At 38.5% G+C, this 17,368-nt stretch overlaps 2 protein-coding genes across 2 annotated transcripts in view; one reads left to right on the forward strand and one right to left on the reverse strand.

The window, feature by feature from the left end:
* Nucleotides 1-11,827, forward strand: LOC133554670 (DDRGK domain-containing protein 1-like). Its single transcript, XM_061903682.1, has 8 exons — nt 1-210; nt 4,427-4,579; nt 5,478-5,614; nt 5,877-5,978; nt 6,066-6,188; nt 8,093-8,131; nt 8,206-8,311; nt 11,188-11,827. Exons 1-8 carry the CDS (start codon nt 123-125, stop codon nt 11,346-11,348), a joined length of 909 nt encoding a protein of 302 aa, XP_061759666.1. The 5' UTR covers nt 1-122; the 3' UTR covers nt 11,349-11,827.
* Nucleotides 11,816-17,368, reverse strand: part of cars2 (cysteinyl-tRNA synthetase 2, mitochondrial) — a 24,903-nt gene continuing 19,350 nt past the window's right edge. The window contains exons 7-15 of the mRNA XM_061903680.1: nt 16,200-16,329; nt 15,991-16,124; nt 15,786-15,853; nt 12,936-13,002; nt 12,717-12,855; nt 12,513-12,636; nt 12,318-12,416; nt 12,017-12,220; nt 11,816-11,948 (exon numbers count right to left, since the gene is read on the reverse strand). Coding sequence (XP_061759664.1) covers nt 11,862-11,948; nt 12,017-12,220; nt 12,318-12,416; nt 12,513-12,636; nt 12,717-12,855; nt 12,936-13,002; nt 15,786-15,853; nt 15,991-16,124; nt 16,200-16,329 — 1,052 coding nt within the window. The 3' untranslated portion in view covers nt 11,816-11,861. The remainder of the gene's footprint in view (nt 11,949-12,016; nt 12,221-12,317; nt 12,417-12,512; nt 12,637-12,716; nt 12,856-12,935; nt 13,003-15,785; nt 15,854-15,990; nt 16,125-16,199; nt 16,330-17,368) is intronic.

Genomic DNA, 17,368 nt, shown 5'->3' on the forward strand with positions numbered 1-17,368 from the left:
GAGGGGGAAAAAAAAGAAGAAGAATTGTGTCTGCTGTCAAGGCTAAAAAGAAACGACACGCATGTAAACACGCGTGATACAAAAGTATCATCTGAAAATTATTTAAAGGGTGTGAAACCGCCATGGATATAGCACTGTATTTGATAGCTGCTTCTATTCTTGCTGTGCTGATATTTTTTGCTGTAAAGTTGCGGAAAAAGACGGATGAAGGTAAGCTAACCTACCTGACCGTTAGCATAACATAACTTGCGACACTAACCGTGCACAGTGTGACATATCTTGTGTACATAGTTATACTTGGAGGTCATTTGAAATATACATAATTATACACTTCTGTACACAGCCATGCTTAAAAGTCATTTTCTGTCAACTCATTATCCAAGACGTAAGTTTAGCAAAAGTGTTTTAGGGTACGTCAGCAAACCCCAGGTGTAGAGTTGTTTTAAGCACAATACCAATGGCGCGCAAATTTAATGTCAAATCAAATCAAATTAAAATGTTTATTGGATTCATCACTATACAGTGTACATCCACGACAGAACTATTGACTAAACTACTACCACAACTTGGTTTACTATTTCTAAAATATAATAATGTAGGGTTACCTGGAACTTGAAATAGGCCACCTGGCCTGAATTCACACTTGGTAGTAGTTTAGTCGTGGATGTACACTGTATAGTGATGAATCCAATAATCATTTGATTTTAATTTGATTTGATTTGACATAAATTGGCCCTAGTGTGTGAATGTTGTCTATCTGTGTTGGCCCTGCGATGAGGGGCGACTTGTCCAGGGTGTACCCCGCCTTCCGCCCGATTGTAGCTGAGATAGGCGCCAGCGCCCCCAGCACCCCCAAAAGGGAATAAGCGGTAGGAAATGGATGGATGGATGGATGATTTGACATTAAATTTACAAAATGCGGTTGTGCATTTTGCAAATTGCACGCCGTTGGTATTGTGCTTACAACAGTGTCAAATGGAAAGTTTGCCATTAGTCAGAGGGCGTGGTGTGAAAGAATAAATGCATGACAAAAGCATCGAATGTGTCGTAACAGCCATAAAGGGAACGTTTGATAACATGATATTATAGAGTGCAGCTGATGTCATAATGTTTGGGGGTGGGCAAGTCAATCCTATATAAAAGCATACTATTTACAAACCAAAATTCACTTCAGGTAATAATGAGACAGGAGGTTTAAGATGTCAAAAAAAAAAAAAAAGAATATGGAGGAAAGCCAATTTTAGATTTGTTTTTTGTTAAGCTGTGCTGCACTTTAAATGCGTGATGTAAAAACTTAACCCATGACGTTTTGTTCAAGTGAAGAAAAAACAGATAAGCAAAAACATCAATGTTTCGGATTAAAAATGCAATTATTTTTTTCACTTATTTTTTTGACATTTTTTTTATTTTATTTTGTATTTTAAATTCCACAAACGAGATATTTAAAAGATGGGGTAGGGGCCCAAAGCAGCACTTGCTTCCTGATGAGAAGAGTGATATGTGCTTTCTTGTCAGTCTCACAAAGTAGCCACAAAATGTGTTGCTTGTCGCTTAAAAAAAAAAAAGAGTATTCTTGATATTTTCTTATCAGAAAAGCGACTACAAGTTTGGTTATTTGTTAAATGGGGAGCGTGATCTTGCAATGCATTGTGGTCTGTGTTAGCCATTTAAAGTAAAATTAAAGTAGCAATGATTGTCACACACACACTAGGTGTGGTGAAATTTGTCCTCTGCATTTGACCGATCGCCTTGATCACCCCCTGGGAAGTGAGGGGAGCAGTGGGCAGCAGCGGTGCCGCACCCGGGAATAATTTATGGTGATTTAACCCCAAATTCCAACCCTTGATTCTGAGTGCCAAGCAGGGAGGCAATGGGTCCCATTTTTTATAGTCTTAGGTATGATTCGGTCGGGGTTTAAACTCCCAACCTAACGATCTCAGGGCGGACACTCTAACCACTATGCCACTGAGTAATTTTGGCAAACGTTCAAGTGCCTCACAATACGAAGGTCCTGAGTTCAATCCAGGGCTCGAGATCTTTCTGTGTGGAGTTTGCATGTTTTCCCTGTGTCTGTATGGGTTCCCTCCGGGTACTGCGGCTTCCTCCCACCTCCAAAAACATGCACCTGGGGATAGGTTGATTGGCAACACTAAATTGGCCCTAGTGTGTGAATGTTGTCTGTCTATCTTTGTTGGCCCTGTGATGAGGTGGCGACTTGTCCAGGGTGTACACCGCCTTCGCCCGATTGAAGCTGAGATAGGCTCCAGCGCCCCCCGCAAACCCAAAGGGAATAAATGGTAGAAAATGGATGGGTTTTAGTTTACAATGCTGAGTTGTACGAGTAACTAACCAATAAGAAATGGACTGTCCGGGTGCAAAATATCAAGCAAGCAAAAAGAACAACCGGTTTGCTACCGCAATGTTGACGGGTGTACTTATTTGTTTCTGACTTGTTTGACTGAGAGGAAAGAAATGGGGCAGCTTGTTGCAGACAGGACATTCTTATTTCTATACCATGAACGCCGAGGTGTGTTATCATTAGAGGTGGGGGAAATAATCAATTTTAGATACATTGCAATTCGTACATGGACAATTATAAAATTGATTAGTAGATATTATGGCTATTTAATCTTTGGGCACCACACAATTCGAATCGATTTAATTCTTGGGGGTAATGATTCAAATAAGAATGGAGTATCTCTTTCTGATTAGAAACAAGATGCTGGAATAAGTTTGTTGTACTGCCTACCTTTTTTAAATCGACTTTGCAGCGTGCAGTCACTAGTTCAACACCCATTGTCGCGAAACTGAAGCACTGACAGCACTTTTTTTTGGTTAGAACAAAAGTCTCCATCTCGTTAGCATTAGCATTTGCCATGTTTTGTTACGCTTGGGATGAAACTCCACTAAGGAAGTAAGGAGCTATGGGGCTACGGAAGTTCATTGAGGCAAAACGTTTGCCAGAGCAAGAGGAAAAAAATATAGATCTTTAATTTTTTTTTAAATTGTCTGCAACAAGAAACTCAAATTTATTGATAAAATTGATATATCGCCCAGGCCTACCTTGAACACACCAACATGTGTCAGGTGATTAGTTCAGTTCAGATCCGATTATTTGAGCTAAAAAAAAACCCAATACATTTCCATATTTAGCATAAGCAGCAATAATGTTGCATGTACGAAGTTGCATAGTGATTGCTTGCATGCGAAATGAATACCTCAAGTTGTTACAGAAGTTAATATTAAATTCACGATAATTGTGATTGTGTAGTGCGCGTGCCCATACACCTGTCGTGCGTGTGCATAGACGTGTGTGTGTGTGTACAGAAGAGTGCAATATTCAGGATATTGTCAAAGTGAAGTTAATACATGCAGAGGCACCTGAGTCAGACTGATACTTAAATAAGTCATCATTATCATTATTATAACAATATTTCATGCGGATACCAGTTTTTCCAGTGTAATCGTGTTAACTGTGGTCCTTCTTCATTGGCATATTTACTGAGTACACCACTTATCTTATACAATATTTTAAAGTTGAGCATAAAGGAGCAGCAAGTGATGTTTGTTCATCTTACGGTTGCTATCCGGACTATTCGGTATCTTGATCTCACTGATAATAGTCATTGGCTTTTCTTACATGTTGGAAATAACAAAAATCGCATCATAGCCTTTTTTTTTCTAAAGCGATCGTTTAAAATACTTAAGTGGTTAATAATGCAGCCTGTTTGCAGAAGGTTTTAAACTTGTTATAGAAAAGAACGAAAAACTATGGCAGTGTTGTAGCAGCTGGCGTAAACACTTCAGATACATGCATATCCCCCAATGCATTATGTTCTGGATGCTTGAATTTCCCCTATCCGTGTATCCGAGCCCTATATAGCGACAACGTTGGTAATGTGGCAACACTGATCTAGGGATGGAACAATAAACGCTAATAATGATAAACCACTGTTAAACTCCCAGTGCTCAGTAATGTTCTTTTAAATTAAAATGACTGTAAGCCCGCAGGGATGTAACAATGTCAAAATCTCATGGTGCAAATATTTTCCCCATATTAAAGCCATGATACAGCATAATTGCGATAATTTCAAAAATAGAATAAAAAAGACTTGACATTTTCAGTGTGTAAAATGAAGTGGCAGGGAATGGAACCCAAGACCTTACAGTGAGGCACGAGCTGTAACCCCTCTTCTACAATGCTGCCCCTTTTACATACATACATTTCACCGCACCTAGTGTGTGTGACTATCAGTGGTACTTTAACTTTTAATTTAAAGCTTGAGTCTGAGACGGTGCAACACAGAAATACAAATATTGTTAATGTTAATTACCAGTCAGCAACACTACAATATTCCACATTAAAAAGGGTTTAGGAAACATGATACGCTTCTATTTTAGCGTTATGTTTCAATTCTCTACACAGATAACAGAGAGAATGAGTTGGCTGTGGTCAGAGCTGCAGGCATACGCCATCGGGCAATTGCAGAGGAGCGAGGCGCTGGAATGCCGCGTCGGAGGAGAAACCTTGCAGCTGTGATGGCCAACAGAAGACCACAGAGAGGCGCAGAAGAGCTCGGTAAACAGACACTGTTGCTCATTCATAAACGTATTCTTAAAATTATTGTGATTATTCTTTTGTCAACTTACAATGCATGATTTTGCGGCAGCCTTTCAAAAAGTTGTGATGTTTTGCTCCCATCTGGACGGAGGTTTTTAGTCCCAAAAGGCAAAGCAAAATGGTACAGGTGTAGTTTTGTCCCAGTTGCCATCACAGAACTAAATAAGCTGTAGTACCCTATTTTTGGCTATGTTTATTTTAGTGTCATTTATTATTTTAATTATTCTTTTATTACGGTGTTTTATTCTGGCTTGTCCCAAATCTTATTTGATTCAGATTGTATATGTTTTATCCCTTTCATGGGGAACGTTGAGTACATATAGTATTTTGTCATCTTGGCAGTGTTTGTAATGCTTATTACGTGGTAGGTCTTTGTATTGCATATTTAAGATGTTACTTTCTCTGTATGTTTAAATTGATGTCCTGATCTTGCTGGCTGCAAAACAAGTTTACTTTTGGGTACTAATAAAGTAATGTAACGTAATCTAACCCAACCCAACCTAACCTATGACACGCCCTTGCCAAAGCATTGTAGGATATTAAGTTGGGAGGTCACACTGAAGAGGACGCAGCGTTCTTGTTTTTCCGCTTTGCTTGATTAGCAGTCAAGCATGCTGCTGTCCCTCAACTTTATTCAATGAGTATATTGCTTGTGTTTCATTACTGGTACCAAAAAATACTAGTTTTCATCCCTATTACTCACAGAAGAATCAAGGAAAATATTGAAAAATACTTTAAACATTTGTGTAATGTTGGAGATGAGCACTAATATTTAGGCAGATTTCCTTGGTCAATGCTTTTTGCATGATTTTGCAACGTTTTTAAACAAACCTTTTAAAATTTGTGGTGATATCAGAAGAGGAGCAAGAGAATCAGCAGCCTGAGGAAGAGGAAGAGGAGACAGGAGAACAGACCTTCCAGCCAACAGCAAAAATTGGAGCCAAAAAGCAAAAGAAGCTGGAAGAGAAACAGGCCAGGAAAGCCCAGAGAGAGGTAAGTACCAATGATATACAGTAGTAATAATTGGACAAAAACTGGAACCATGGACTTTTGTTGCTGTCTTTTGGTGTAGTTTGGGTGTTACAAATTAACCTTATCTTATGTGTTCCGACCATTATCCCAGTTGTAAAATAATTTAAGCGGGTCCTAGATTAGGGGAACTTTTTTTTCCAGCGTTTCTCTACCAACTCTTGTACATTTCCTCAAGGTGTAACCATCAAAAACATGTCTTATTCAAAAATAATTTTACTTTTAGGCAGAGCAGGAGGAGCGTGAAGAAAGGAAGAGGACGCAGGAGCTCAGAGAGCAGGAAAGACTTGAGGAACAGAAAAAAGAGAGACTGCTGGAAGAGAAACAGGTCTCACTTCATTATATTAAATGTTGTTTTCCTCACCTATCCGTGCAAGGGAGGAAATGACGTAACAACTCATTGATGTTCAATCAGGAGGAAGAAGAGCGGCGGACCAAAGAGGAGCAGGAGAGGCGGGAGGAGGAGGAGTACCTCAAGCTCAAAGCCTCTTTTGTGGTAGAAGATCAGGGTGAGGAGGAAGAACTCACTGAAGACCAGGTTAGGTCAATTGGGATATGGCATCTCACTTATTTTTGTATCATTTCTTCATTCATTTTGAAACAAAATAACTGTTTTTATCAATATTTGTTTCTAGATTCAAAAAAATTAATAAATTGAAGATTTTTTTTTTTTTTGCAAAATTGGAAAATGGAGACGAAATAGATAACGTTTATGCAAAAAAATAAGGCTTTCAGGTTAAAACGTAGAAAAAAACAGGAGGACCGAGGGGGTCTAAATCAAATTAAAGTTATGAGATGTTTTTGTTTTAACTTAGCCAAACATTTACGTTGTAGTATAAGCACTACTACAAAACCTAATAACCGAATTAGTTGCTATACTTTTCATGAGCATGTTCAAGTAAGGGGAGGGCTTAGCAGCAAATGACCAATAACAAACATCGATTCACTCTTTACGGCACTCAGGAAGAAGAATATTACAAGATGTGTATTTAATAAGGAAAAAACAAACCATAAAGTCTTGTTCCACACAGAAGTTTCCTTGAAAATTCACACAAACACGAATTTTAAAAATACATATTTTCCTCTGCGTTTTGGCTTTTGGACTAAAAGTAAAAATATACTTTTTTTTCTTAAGAAAGACCCATAAGTGAGGGGCGACACATAAAAGGGGTCTGAGAATTATTTCAGTTGTATTCATAGGAACAAAAGAAAAAATACTGGCTATCTGAAATAAAATTTAAAAAAATACTACAACACTTAAAGTATTGTCTGTTCTTTATATGGGCACTCTAAGTGTACTGTTTCACTGTGTGTCATTGTGAACATTCCATCCAAGAAAATGTCAGGGATAAGACAGTCCCTCCAACAACAATTTACAAATTTGCTCATGAAATTTTGGTTTTGCCAGATTTTTATCTAATCCCTGTTTTTGTCTCTTACTGCAACTGTATTTTTCGGACTATAAGTCGCAGTTTTTTTCATATTTTAGCCAGGGGTGGGACTTATACTCACTCAGGAGCGACTTATGTGTGAAATTATTAACACGATACCATAAAATATAAAAAAATATTATTTAGCTCATTCACGTAAGAGAATAGACGTATAAGATTTCATGCGATTTATCGATTAGGAGTGACAGATTGTTTGGTAAACGTATAGTATGTTCTATGTGTTATAGCACGTTCTCAGTTGGTTATTTATGCGTCATATAGCGTACACTTATTCAGTCTGTTGTTCACTATTCTTCATTTATTTTAAATTGCCTTTCTAATGTCTAATCTTGTTGGGTTTTATCAAATAAATTTCCCCCAAAAATGCGACTTATACTCCAGTGCGACTTATATATGATTTTCTCGTCTTTATTCTGCATTTTCGGCAGGTGCGACTTATACTCCCAAAAATACGGTACTACTCTTACCGATTCCCACACACATGAACTGTGACATCATTTTCAGAGATAACTGATCGGTCAGTTACTGTGGTGACTTATTCTGCTAAAAAGTTAACCAGTTTTGTAACGCTTTTCTTACATTGTCAGTGTTTGCCTAGGTTAACCCAGACAACCAAGAAGTCGTAACTTTAACTTGATTTGTTGTACAGAACCTACGGTACAGACAGTCCCATCTGGGTCCTCCTCCTACGCTTGTTTATCTGAAAGCCCAAGTATGTGTTAAACTACTTACAGGTAAACTTGGTATATCAAATGGATTGGCAAAAAAAAATTTAGCATGCCCCATAACCGTTTGACCATTTTCCAGTTGTGTACAACATTGGAAAACAATTTGTTTATTCCGTTTTGGGTCTGCAAACAAATACTGAAAATAATATTTTTTTAGGTTTAGTTTCATTTAGGAAAAAAATTAACATGATACACAATGCACTTAACATCTCTTACATTTTTTCAAATAATTGCAACACAATATTTGTGGTTTTATCTTCCAGTCACGCAACCTACTTCAAGAATTCATACATTACATCAAGGTGATTACCCAATCCAGCTTTTGCAGAAAAATAAGATATACGGTGCTTTCAATTACACTTTCTGTGTCTACCAGACTTCTAAAGTTGTTCTACTGGAAGACTTGGCCTCTCATTTTGGGATGAGAACACAAGATGCCATTGATCGATTGCAGGACCTGCTAGCAGAAGGCTCACTCACAGGTTGGTCACAATCTAGCATTAGAATAACAAGTTATTAAACCCCTTTGCCAGAAGCCAATCATGGGTCATTACGTATTGTTTGTTTATCATCTGCTTACAATATATGTACATCAAAAAATGGTCACATTGTGTGTGTACATCCCTTAAAATTTGATTTTGTTGAGGTGCATCTCAATGAAGATATTTTGATATATTTTGATTTATTTCGTTAGTTCAATTTAAAATGTTAAACCTTCGTATGGATTAATTACAGAGTTAAATATTTTAAGAATACATTTCGTAATCATTTTGACGATTATAGTTTGTTTACAGCTAATAAAAAACAGTTAAGTAGCTAATTTTTTTTTAATCGAAAATTTCAATACTGTTAAAACTACTCAAAAAATGTAATGCAATATCTCCTGAGCTTTACAGTCTTAACATTTATACAGGTCTTACGTACGATTTCCATTCGTATGACCTCAAGTTTTAGTGTAAGTTTGAAAGTTTACCAATTCTGTACCGAAATTAAAATGTATGTGATTTACACTGTTCACAAAAGCACAGACATATTAAGCACAGTAGTTCAACGATTTAATACAATAATTAAATTGAACTATAATAAAAAGAGTTCAATTACTTTTATTCCTGTTTTCGTCTTGCACAATATTAGGGACATTGCAAAGGAGAGAGAGACTCAATAATGAAAACTATGTTGTTTTGTTGTCACTGTCCATTTCATAGGAGCATATATTTTTACATGTTCAAGGATCTCATCTTTATCCTCCTTAATGATCACAAGGTTTTGACCATGCATGCAGCCATTTTGATCTTTTCTGAGCATTTAATTAGTAATTCTTGATTAATGATTGACTTGTTTTTGACGTTTAGTTGTTGCTTGGAAGGCGTAGTGAAGGGAAAAAAGTAAGCCTGTCAAAGTTAATGCGATAACTATAATTTCCTTTGACGGCACGCATTTTTAAAAGAGCGAATAACGTGCAAGTGTCCGGTTTGACCCTTGATCCATTCCATCGCGTTGGAAAATTTTCTGCGTTCAGTTACTGTTGCAGGGAAAAAATAGCTGGCAGAAATTGAGAAAGACAAGGATGCATGATGGAAAGCCCAAGTCCAAAGCCATGGAAAGTCGTTTTCCCAACAAGACAACATTTTCATCTTATGATTGCCATGAAATTAGCAAAAGTCTGCTGGCGTTAGGGCTGGGCCATATATTGATATACACGATGTATCGCGGGTTTGTCTCTGTGCGATATAGAAAATTACTATTGTAATATTCGAGTAGACGTTCTCACGCAGTTGTTTTTAGCTGCGGGCATTACACTACAGGCTCTCTTCGCTCTTTCCTGTGTCTCCTTCTCACAGACAAGCAGGTGCACATTTTTACATACGTCACATACTGTCACATCATACGTCACATACGTATACGCCCTCGCTCAGCAGAAAGGTAGCGGCGTGGCTAACGTTAGCTGTGATGCTAGCGGGTTGTTGCGAGAGAAAGAAAGTGCGAATCTCGTAACAATCGAAGAAAATTAATTCCTAAGAAAAACAGCACGGGGTCCATCGTCTTGCGGTGGTTTGGCTTCAAGCGGGAATATGTTGAATAAACAACATTAATTTGTAATGTGTGGGGCACAAGCGTTGCTACCAAAAAGCAGCATTACTGCTAATCTGTAGTATCATTTGAAAAGTCACCTGCTAATAACTGTAATAAAAACAGTTTTGGTAAATTGACTTTGTTGTGATTTCCTTCTCTGCATGAAAGTTTAAATGTAGCATATATTAGTGCAGTATGAACAAGAATGTTTTAATGTAGACACATAGAATCACCATACTGCTGTGATTATATGTATCCAGTGTTCATTCAAGGCTAAGGCAAAATACCGAGAAATATATCGTATATCACGATATGGCCTAAAAATAGGCAATATCGCCCAGCCTTAGCTGGCGTGCTTGCATTGAGAGGGGTGGCGCTTCACTTCAATGTTTAAATTACAGTTCACTGCATTGATAACATAAATTGTAGATTGTTACTGGTTTAGTAAAATGGTATAAAAGCTCAGCAGAAGGAAGACCTTAGGGAGGAAGTCAACTTTATCGGAGACTCACGTTGTCAAAACAAGTCAACACACCTTCTCAAACCAATCACACACTTCCTGCTTCAAAATAACGCTGTGTGTCACATCCGGTCTAACTCCACAAACAATCATACATTAAAATCCTGCTTTTTCAAGGATGTTTTGTCATGTAATCTGTGTTTAAATAATACTTGTACATCAATTGAGGAATATTGGGAATATCAGAAGCATTTATTCAGGTAGCAATATCAAAGATTACATTACCACGCATATTTTACAATCAACTATCATTGCAACAATCCACATTTTGTGTTAATGATGCGTGAAAACTGGTATCTAAACATGGAAGTATAGCTCCTCCCCTCTGAATGCAAGTGCTCCTACAGCAGTAAAAACAAATTCTGTATTCCTACAAAATACATAATCTGGCAAGACACCAACGCACTGCAGGTAATTATTTTAAAATATTGACCACGATCCCAAAAAGGACAAGCGGTAGGAAATGGATGGATGGATTGATGAGAAATCCATTTTGGGTTAACTATGAATAAAATGTGATTGTCAAATATTTTACTTGTGTGAAAGCCCAAGAGAAAAGATAACTATAAAGAACAAAAGGGACATTGTCCGTCAGTGTAGCTACACACCTCTACAAATTTTCCACAGTGTGGATGTACAGCTGTCTGTTATTTGTACGATATTATTCATTTATGGGAGTGTGTTGTACCCACAAAACGTAACACAAGGCTCCCCCTTATGTACAGTGTAAAAATATAATAATTATCGTCTCTTTGTTTTTTCCAGGGGTAATTGATGACAGAGGGAAGTTCATTTTCATTACTCCAGCAGAACTGGACTCTGTGGCTCAGTTCATCAAACAAAGAGGCAGAGTTTCTATCACAGAGCTGGCCCAGGCCAGTAACTCTTTGATTAATCTGGCTCCAGTGATCAGCAACACAACCTGATGCAGGACTTCATCTGCTGCTGAACTAATATCAGTTGATCTACTCTAATCACAAATACAGGTTTAATCACGGTCATCAATCACTATTCAACATTGGTTCTGCTTTTTGTAAGCTCCACAGTGGTCTTACCAAAACATAGCAATATGTTTCTGTGTCTGCACAATGTACATGTACAGTCTCATGGACCTTTTAGCCCGATCTCAAATCATGCAACTCAACCCGTTCAGTTGCTCATCAAAACTTAAAAGCAATGCACCTAGGCCTTTGTTACATATACTTAAGCCAGTTCAGCCTTTGTTTTTGAGGGACTTCCAGAATACATGTTTTTGCTAAGTTGAAATAAAATGAGTTATCTACTTTTATATCTTCTTTTTAGATGTTTTGTTTTACTATGTTCTTTAGATAAAGGTGTGCTTAAGCAAATACCTGTATGTACCCTATTTTTCTCAGTAAAGACACAAAATGTCTTAATATCAGAATATTGTATTTTTTAATGACATTACTTGAGTCAATTCAGGCCACATTTTCGGTGGGTGTCTGGATTTCATTCTGTGACTCTTTTTTCGTAGTTAGTTCCCACGTGGAAGTGGCCCCTCGATCCTGAAAACACAAGAACAGCTCATCAGTGTACAATCCCTGTGGTGCATCTACTGTACCTGGTATCTCACCTTTATAAGCACGCCAAAAGGTGCCAGGTTATTCCTTAAATCGTCACTGGCTTTAAGAAGCGGGATTCTGTCTGGATAAAGTTCTGTTTTCTTGGAAGTAGCTGTTTGACGGGCAAGTGCAAATGCTCTGACTTCACTTCTGAACTGAGTCAGCTGATCGACGACAGCCTGGAGGCTTCCAGCGTGGGTCATTGCCTCGGCCTCCTGCACAGTAAATAGAACTGAAATATAGACTAGCCCTATCAACACAACAGAAGTGTTTTAGTCCTGTAGTCATGGTAAATGTCGTGTGTGTCCTGACCTTGACGTTTGATGGTTCAATTCCAAACACGTCAAAGATGTCTCTGATGTAGGCTGCAATGGCTCCAAACACCGCTGGACTTCGAACAGCCCCAGTCGACTGAGAAAAAACAGTCAATATATCAAATGAACTGCTGTAATGTCAATATATGGCCAAAACTTAATCATATGTAAGAAATAGTATTGGAGCTGTTACAGAGCAAACAGGCTGTAGCTGGCAGTTTGCATGGTGAACCAAATCCATGATGGCACTAATGGCTTGAGGGGTGTCAAAGTCATCAGCCAGAGCTGTTGTCACGCGAGCTTTTGTCTGATCCAACCTGACGTGAAAAATGATATGACAGCAATGATGTCATGGAATCATAGCAAACTATAAAGGAATGGAAAAGAAACCAACCACCTCTCCCAAAGTACGGCATCTTTCACCGGCAAACACTGCAGCTGGCCCTTTATGTAGGCTTGAGCGTCATTGCAGAAGGTGGAGACTGTTGCCAATGAGACTTGAGCCTCCGACATGCTGTTCTCGCTGTAATCAATAGCTATGGAGATATTACAGAGGAGCCACTTAACACCAGCTGGAGCAATAAGCATTTGCAATGTGTGTACAGGTGTAACAAACCTGATCTGTATTTGGTCAAGAGGCAGAACATCCGGAACTCATTGGCCGAGTGTGACTGCAGAAAGTCCTGTAAAATGAAAAAGTATTAACAAACGCATGAGGACGGGAAATTAAATGCAGTGGGTTAAAAATGCTTGATTACCTGCTGATTTTGTACATGAGAATAAAAACTTGAAATACCTACATTGGAGTGGCTGTGTAAAAACCTGGGGGTTCCTTATTTGAATCCAACTTTTGCCATACTAGTTAGTAACAGCTGTTGTATCATTGGGCAAGACATTTTACCCACCTGGCTCCCAGTGCCACTTACAATAGTATATGAATGCTTAGTGGTGGTCGGAGGGGCCATAGACGCAAATTTGCAGCCACGCTTTGTCAGTCTACCCCAGGGCAACTGTGGCTACAAATGTAGCTTACCATTATAAATTGTGAATGTAGAGTGAATGAATGACAGGTTTGCAGTTCTCTCTGGAAAGCACTTTGAGTGTGTTTAAAAGGCGCCATGTAAAATGTAATCCATTACTGCAATCCCTGAACAGCAAGCATTCTGATTACCACAGACCAGGTCATGAAACACAAATTGTGGGAGTTCTATCCTTTTAGGAAAACACTCATCTAAAGTTAAAGTACCACTGTTAGTCACACACACACACACACACACTAGGTGTGGTAAAATTACCCTCTGCATTTGACCCATTCCCTTGGAGGTAAGGGGAGCAGGGAGCAGGAATCATTTTGGTGATTTAACCCCTAAGTCCAACCCTTGATGCTGAGCGCCAAGCAGGGTGGTAATGGGTCCCATTTTCATAGTCTTTGGGACTCGGCCGGGGTTTGAACTCACGACCTAACGATCTCAGGGCAGACACTAACTACAAGGCCACTGAGCACCTAAACTCATTTGGTGGATAAGACCCTGTCACATAAACAGTATCTTCCATTCAAACCTCTTCACCACCACGAGTAAGACCAAAGACAAGATGTTTGACCTGCACAAAACTACAACAAACATCAACAAGAAGCTTGGTGAGATGGACCACTATGAGCGCAATAATTTGGAAATATAAGAAAACCAAGCTAAAACCCTTGCTCAGGAGCTCAATGCAAGACTTCACCTTGTGGATAAGGATTATAAGGCTAAAGGTGAGGGACCAGCCTAAAATTCCAAGGGAGGAACTAATTATGTCTGGGAAGCTGAGCGCACAGTCAGCAACAAAACTGCTTAGTGACACACTTTGCAGTGAAGGATTGAGATCCTGCAGTGCCGGCAAGACCCCTGCTCAAAAAGACATGTACATTTGAGGTTTAACAACACCTGAATGACTCACACAATGGGAGAGAGTGATGCAGTCAGGCAACACCAAAGAATCCAATGTCAGCAATTCTATTACAGGTGGGGAAAATAATAGATTTTTAGATCCATCGCAATTTGGACATAGACGATTATAAAAACGATTAGTAAACCTCAGTAATCAATTTATTTATTGTAAATAACGTAATGCAGACGGTTCTAAAATTTGCCCTGACTGCAGCAAGCCACCTCACAGAGAGATCCGACCTGCTCCTTTATTTTAGGGCACGTTTCCAGTTTTGCAAACATTTTCATTAATTTAAGAATTGTGGGAATCAATTTACCTGTTTCTTATTACAACTGCACTGTTTTTTGAATGTTGCAAGTGATAAACACTTTTTAGTGAAATAAAAATAAATATAAAACTGCATCAATATACAGAAATTAAAGATGCATCAATGATTGATTTTTAATTGAATTGTAACTCCTAAATCATAAATAATGAGGTGCCCAAATATTCCTATCTCTAATTTCTACTGTCAAACATGAAGGGTAAACCTTCTGCTTTGGGGATATTCCATCCATTTTTATGGATAGATGGATGGATTGCTTGTCCCTCAGAGTCGCGGGGGTGCTGGAGCCTATTCCAGCTGCACTTGGGCGGCAGGCGGGGTTACACCCAGAACAAGTCGCTACCTCATCGCAGGGCCAACACTTTTTAAGGGGGTCAATTTTCAAGATCTGCAGGAAATCAAATAAGTATTGTTCCTCCACTGCATGCAAATTGTGAGATGGTGAATTGTGTGAATGCTGAGCCAAAAATGTTGCAAAAGGAATGAACCAAGTTGTGATTAAGGATGCCAACTCCTAAAAAATAAATCTGAGTCACCTTGTTGAGAGCTTAATGGTCTTCACGGGCTTGATGAATATATTTGTGTGCTTATTGAATTTTTTCGTGTGAACATTTCTATACTTGAGTAATACAACATTTTGGAGTAATATAAATAGGTAGTAAACAAATTGTCCAATAATTTATTTTTAGTTAAAAAATACAAGCCCCAGAATAAATAGTCTTTTTCCCGTTAAGGGTCACCACAGCCAGACAATCGCATAGACATTTAGCTGAATATTTACACCGGCCTCACTTAATGATGCAACCATGGCTACAAAGGGGCTGAAGCGAGTATCATCACACCACTAGGCATTAACAAATAATTGGTGATGTCAGCTATTTCATTTTATTACTGGTGACAAAGCAGAAAAGAAAAGAGCTGGCAATAAATTTGCTGTAAAATTTCACATTAGCCACCCACTTTGCCCAGTCATTAATTCATTCCATTGACATTTGACAAACTATATTTGATCCTCACTCTAAAACGGGACGAAGGGTGTGTCTTTTAGGCTCAATACCGGATGCATACTTTGGTTTCTAAATACAAAATTATTATATTTTTCAATACAGGGTTGACAACCCTAGTTGTGAAGCACAGTACTAACCATTTCTACAGTACACAATCCATTCTTTCTTTGGAATTTTGACATGACATCATAATACAAGTTACCTTGATTGTGATGTAATTCTTCAGAGATTTTGACATTTTCGTTGCATCGCCTTTGAGATGTAAATGTCCTAAACAGAGTTAAATGTATGAATGGAGATCAGATTTGTTTTACAATGGAAATAAACTGTGTCACAAAAAACACAAACACTAAGGAAAAGCATGGATCCTAAACCACAGGCTGGCTGCGGTGTGCTGCATGATTTACCTGAGTGCAAAAAGTAATTGGACCACTGGTCACACTGATGATAGGCTTCGCTCTGCGCCACCTCATTTTCATGGTGAGGAAAAGCCAGGTCCACACCTCCTGAGTGGATATCCAGCTGACTCCCAAACACTGAGCTGAAATCACCCCAGAGGCAACAGGAGGGGTCAGAGGTAACAAAACACAGCACTGAACAAACAGGGAGTGCAAACCTTGCTACGGTAGAACATTCAATATGCCACCCTGGTCTTCCTGGGCCCCATGGAGATTCCCAGTACGGTTCGTGTGGTTTGGCTCGCTTCCACAAAGCAAAATCCCGCACATCTTTTTTACTGGAGCTGCCTGGAAAACCATGCAAGTGATGTATACCTAATATCACATTATTGAGTTAATATGAAAGTGCATGATAACTACCGGTATGCACAATCACATCAGAACCAGCACAAGAGCTGAATCAAAACATCTGGAGCATGAGTGTTTTGCACACTGCATACTACCGCAGCGAGTCTACCTCAGACATTGCTGTTGGTAATTTGTAGCAGATACAGTAAGCAAATATTCAATAGAAAAAAAAACACACTAAATGTTAAATGCAAGTTAAAGGGGAACATGATGACGGATATACATATATATATTTTTAATGCATTCTAACTCAAAAACGTTAATAGAAAGGGAGGTCCTCTATTCCTATATAAAAAAAAACATCACCAAAAAACCGCCAACAATACTCCATTTACATTTCGTAACTAGAATATTAACCAAGTTTTAGTGATATTGATATTATAAGGGCTAACACAGACAAACTTTTTGGAGCAGCGCCGTGATCGCTAGATCGTGTGCCTATGTTGACATCACCGGCTGATGAGCTGCTTCCTCGCCTCAGTGCTGGCTGAAAGTTTATTCTAGATCATAAACAATGCTTCTCACCTTGATAGTAGAAGGATGAGGACATAATCAGATGAGTTGGTACACTTAGTAAACGAAGTAAAATGGGAAATGGTAAGACGGACACAAAAAGATGCTTTGTTCCACCCCCTTTATCTATCAGTCAGCATCCTAATGACAGCAGACATAGCACATTAAGTGTTGTTCAATTATGTTTGTTGTGCTGTGAGTAGTAATCAGTGATGTTGAAGAAAAAAGCAAAACTCGTGATACGTTTTTTAAATTAATGCGCTGCGTATGCTTAAAATGGGCGAAATAAATATTACATCTTATCATAGCTGTGCTTGTTACTACATTACATAGATAGCTACAGCATGTATATAAAACCTTGATGTAGGTGTTTTGATGTTTTTAAGGGCTTTGTAGGCAGAATGGAGCAACTCCCATAGGCTCAATTTTAAGCGGATTTTTGATCACATTTATTTACTCTTTGGAA

This window comes from Nerophis ophidion, linkage group LG06, assembly GCF_033978795.1.
Source record: "Nerophis ophidion isolate RoL-2023_Sa linkage group LG06, RoL_Noph_v1.0, whole genome shotgun sequence".
NCBI classification, from domain to species: domain Eukaryota; kingdom Metazoa; phylum Chordata; class Actinopteri; order Syngnathiformes; family Syngnathidae; genus Nerophis; species Nerophis ophidion.

Excerpts from the sequence above, each read along its gene's own strand:
- LOC133554670 (XM_061903682.1), top strand. The coding sequence starts at position 123 with ATGGATATAGCACTGTATTTGATAGCTGCTTCTATTCTTGCTGTGCTG. Across the intron at positions 5,615-5,876 it reads CCAGGAAAGCCCAGAGAGAG|GCAGAGCAGGAGGAGCGTGA; the intron begins GTAAGTACCAAT and ends TTTTACTTTTAG. Across the intron at positions 8,312-11,187 it reads AGCAGAAGGCTCACTCACAG|GGGTAATTGATGACAGAGGG; the intron begins GTTGGTCACAAT and ends TGTTTTTTCCAG.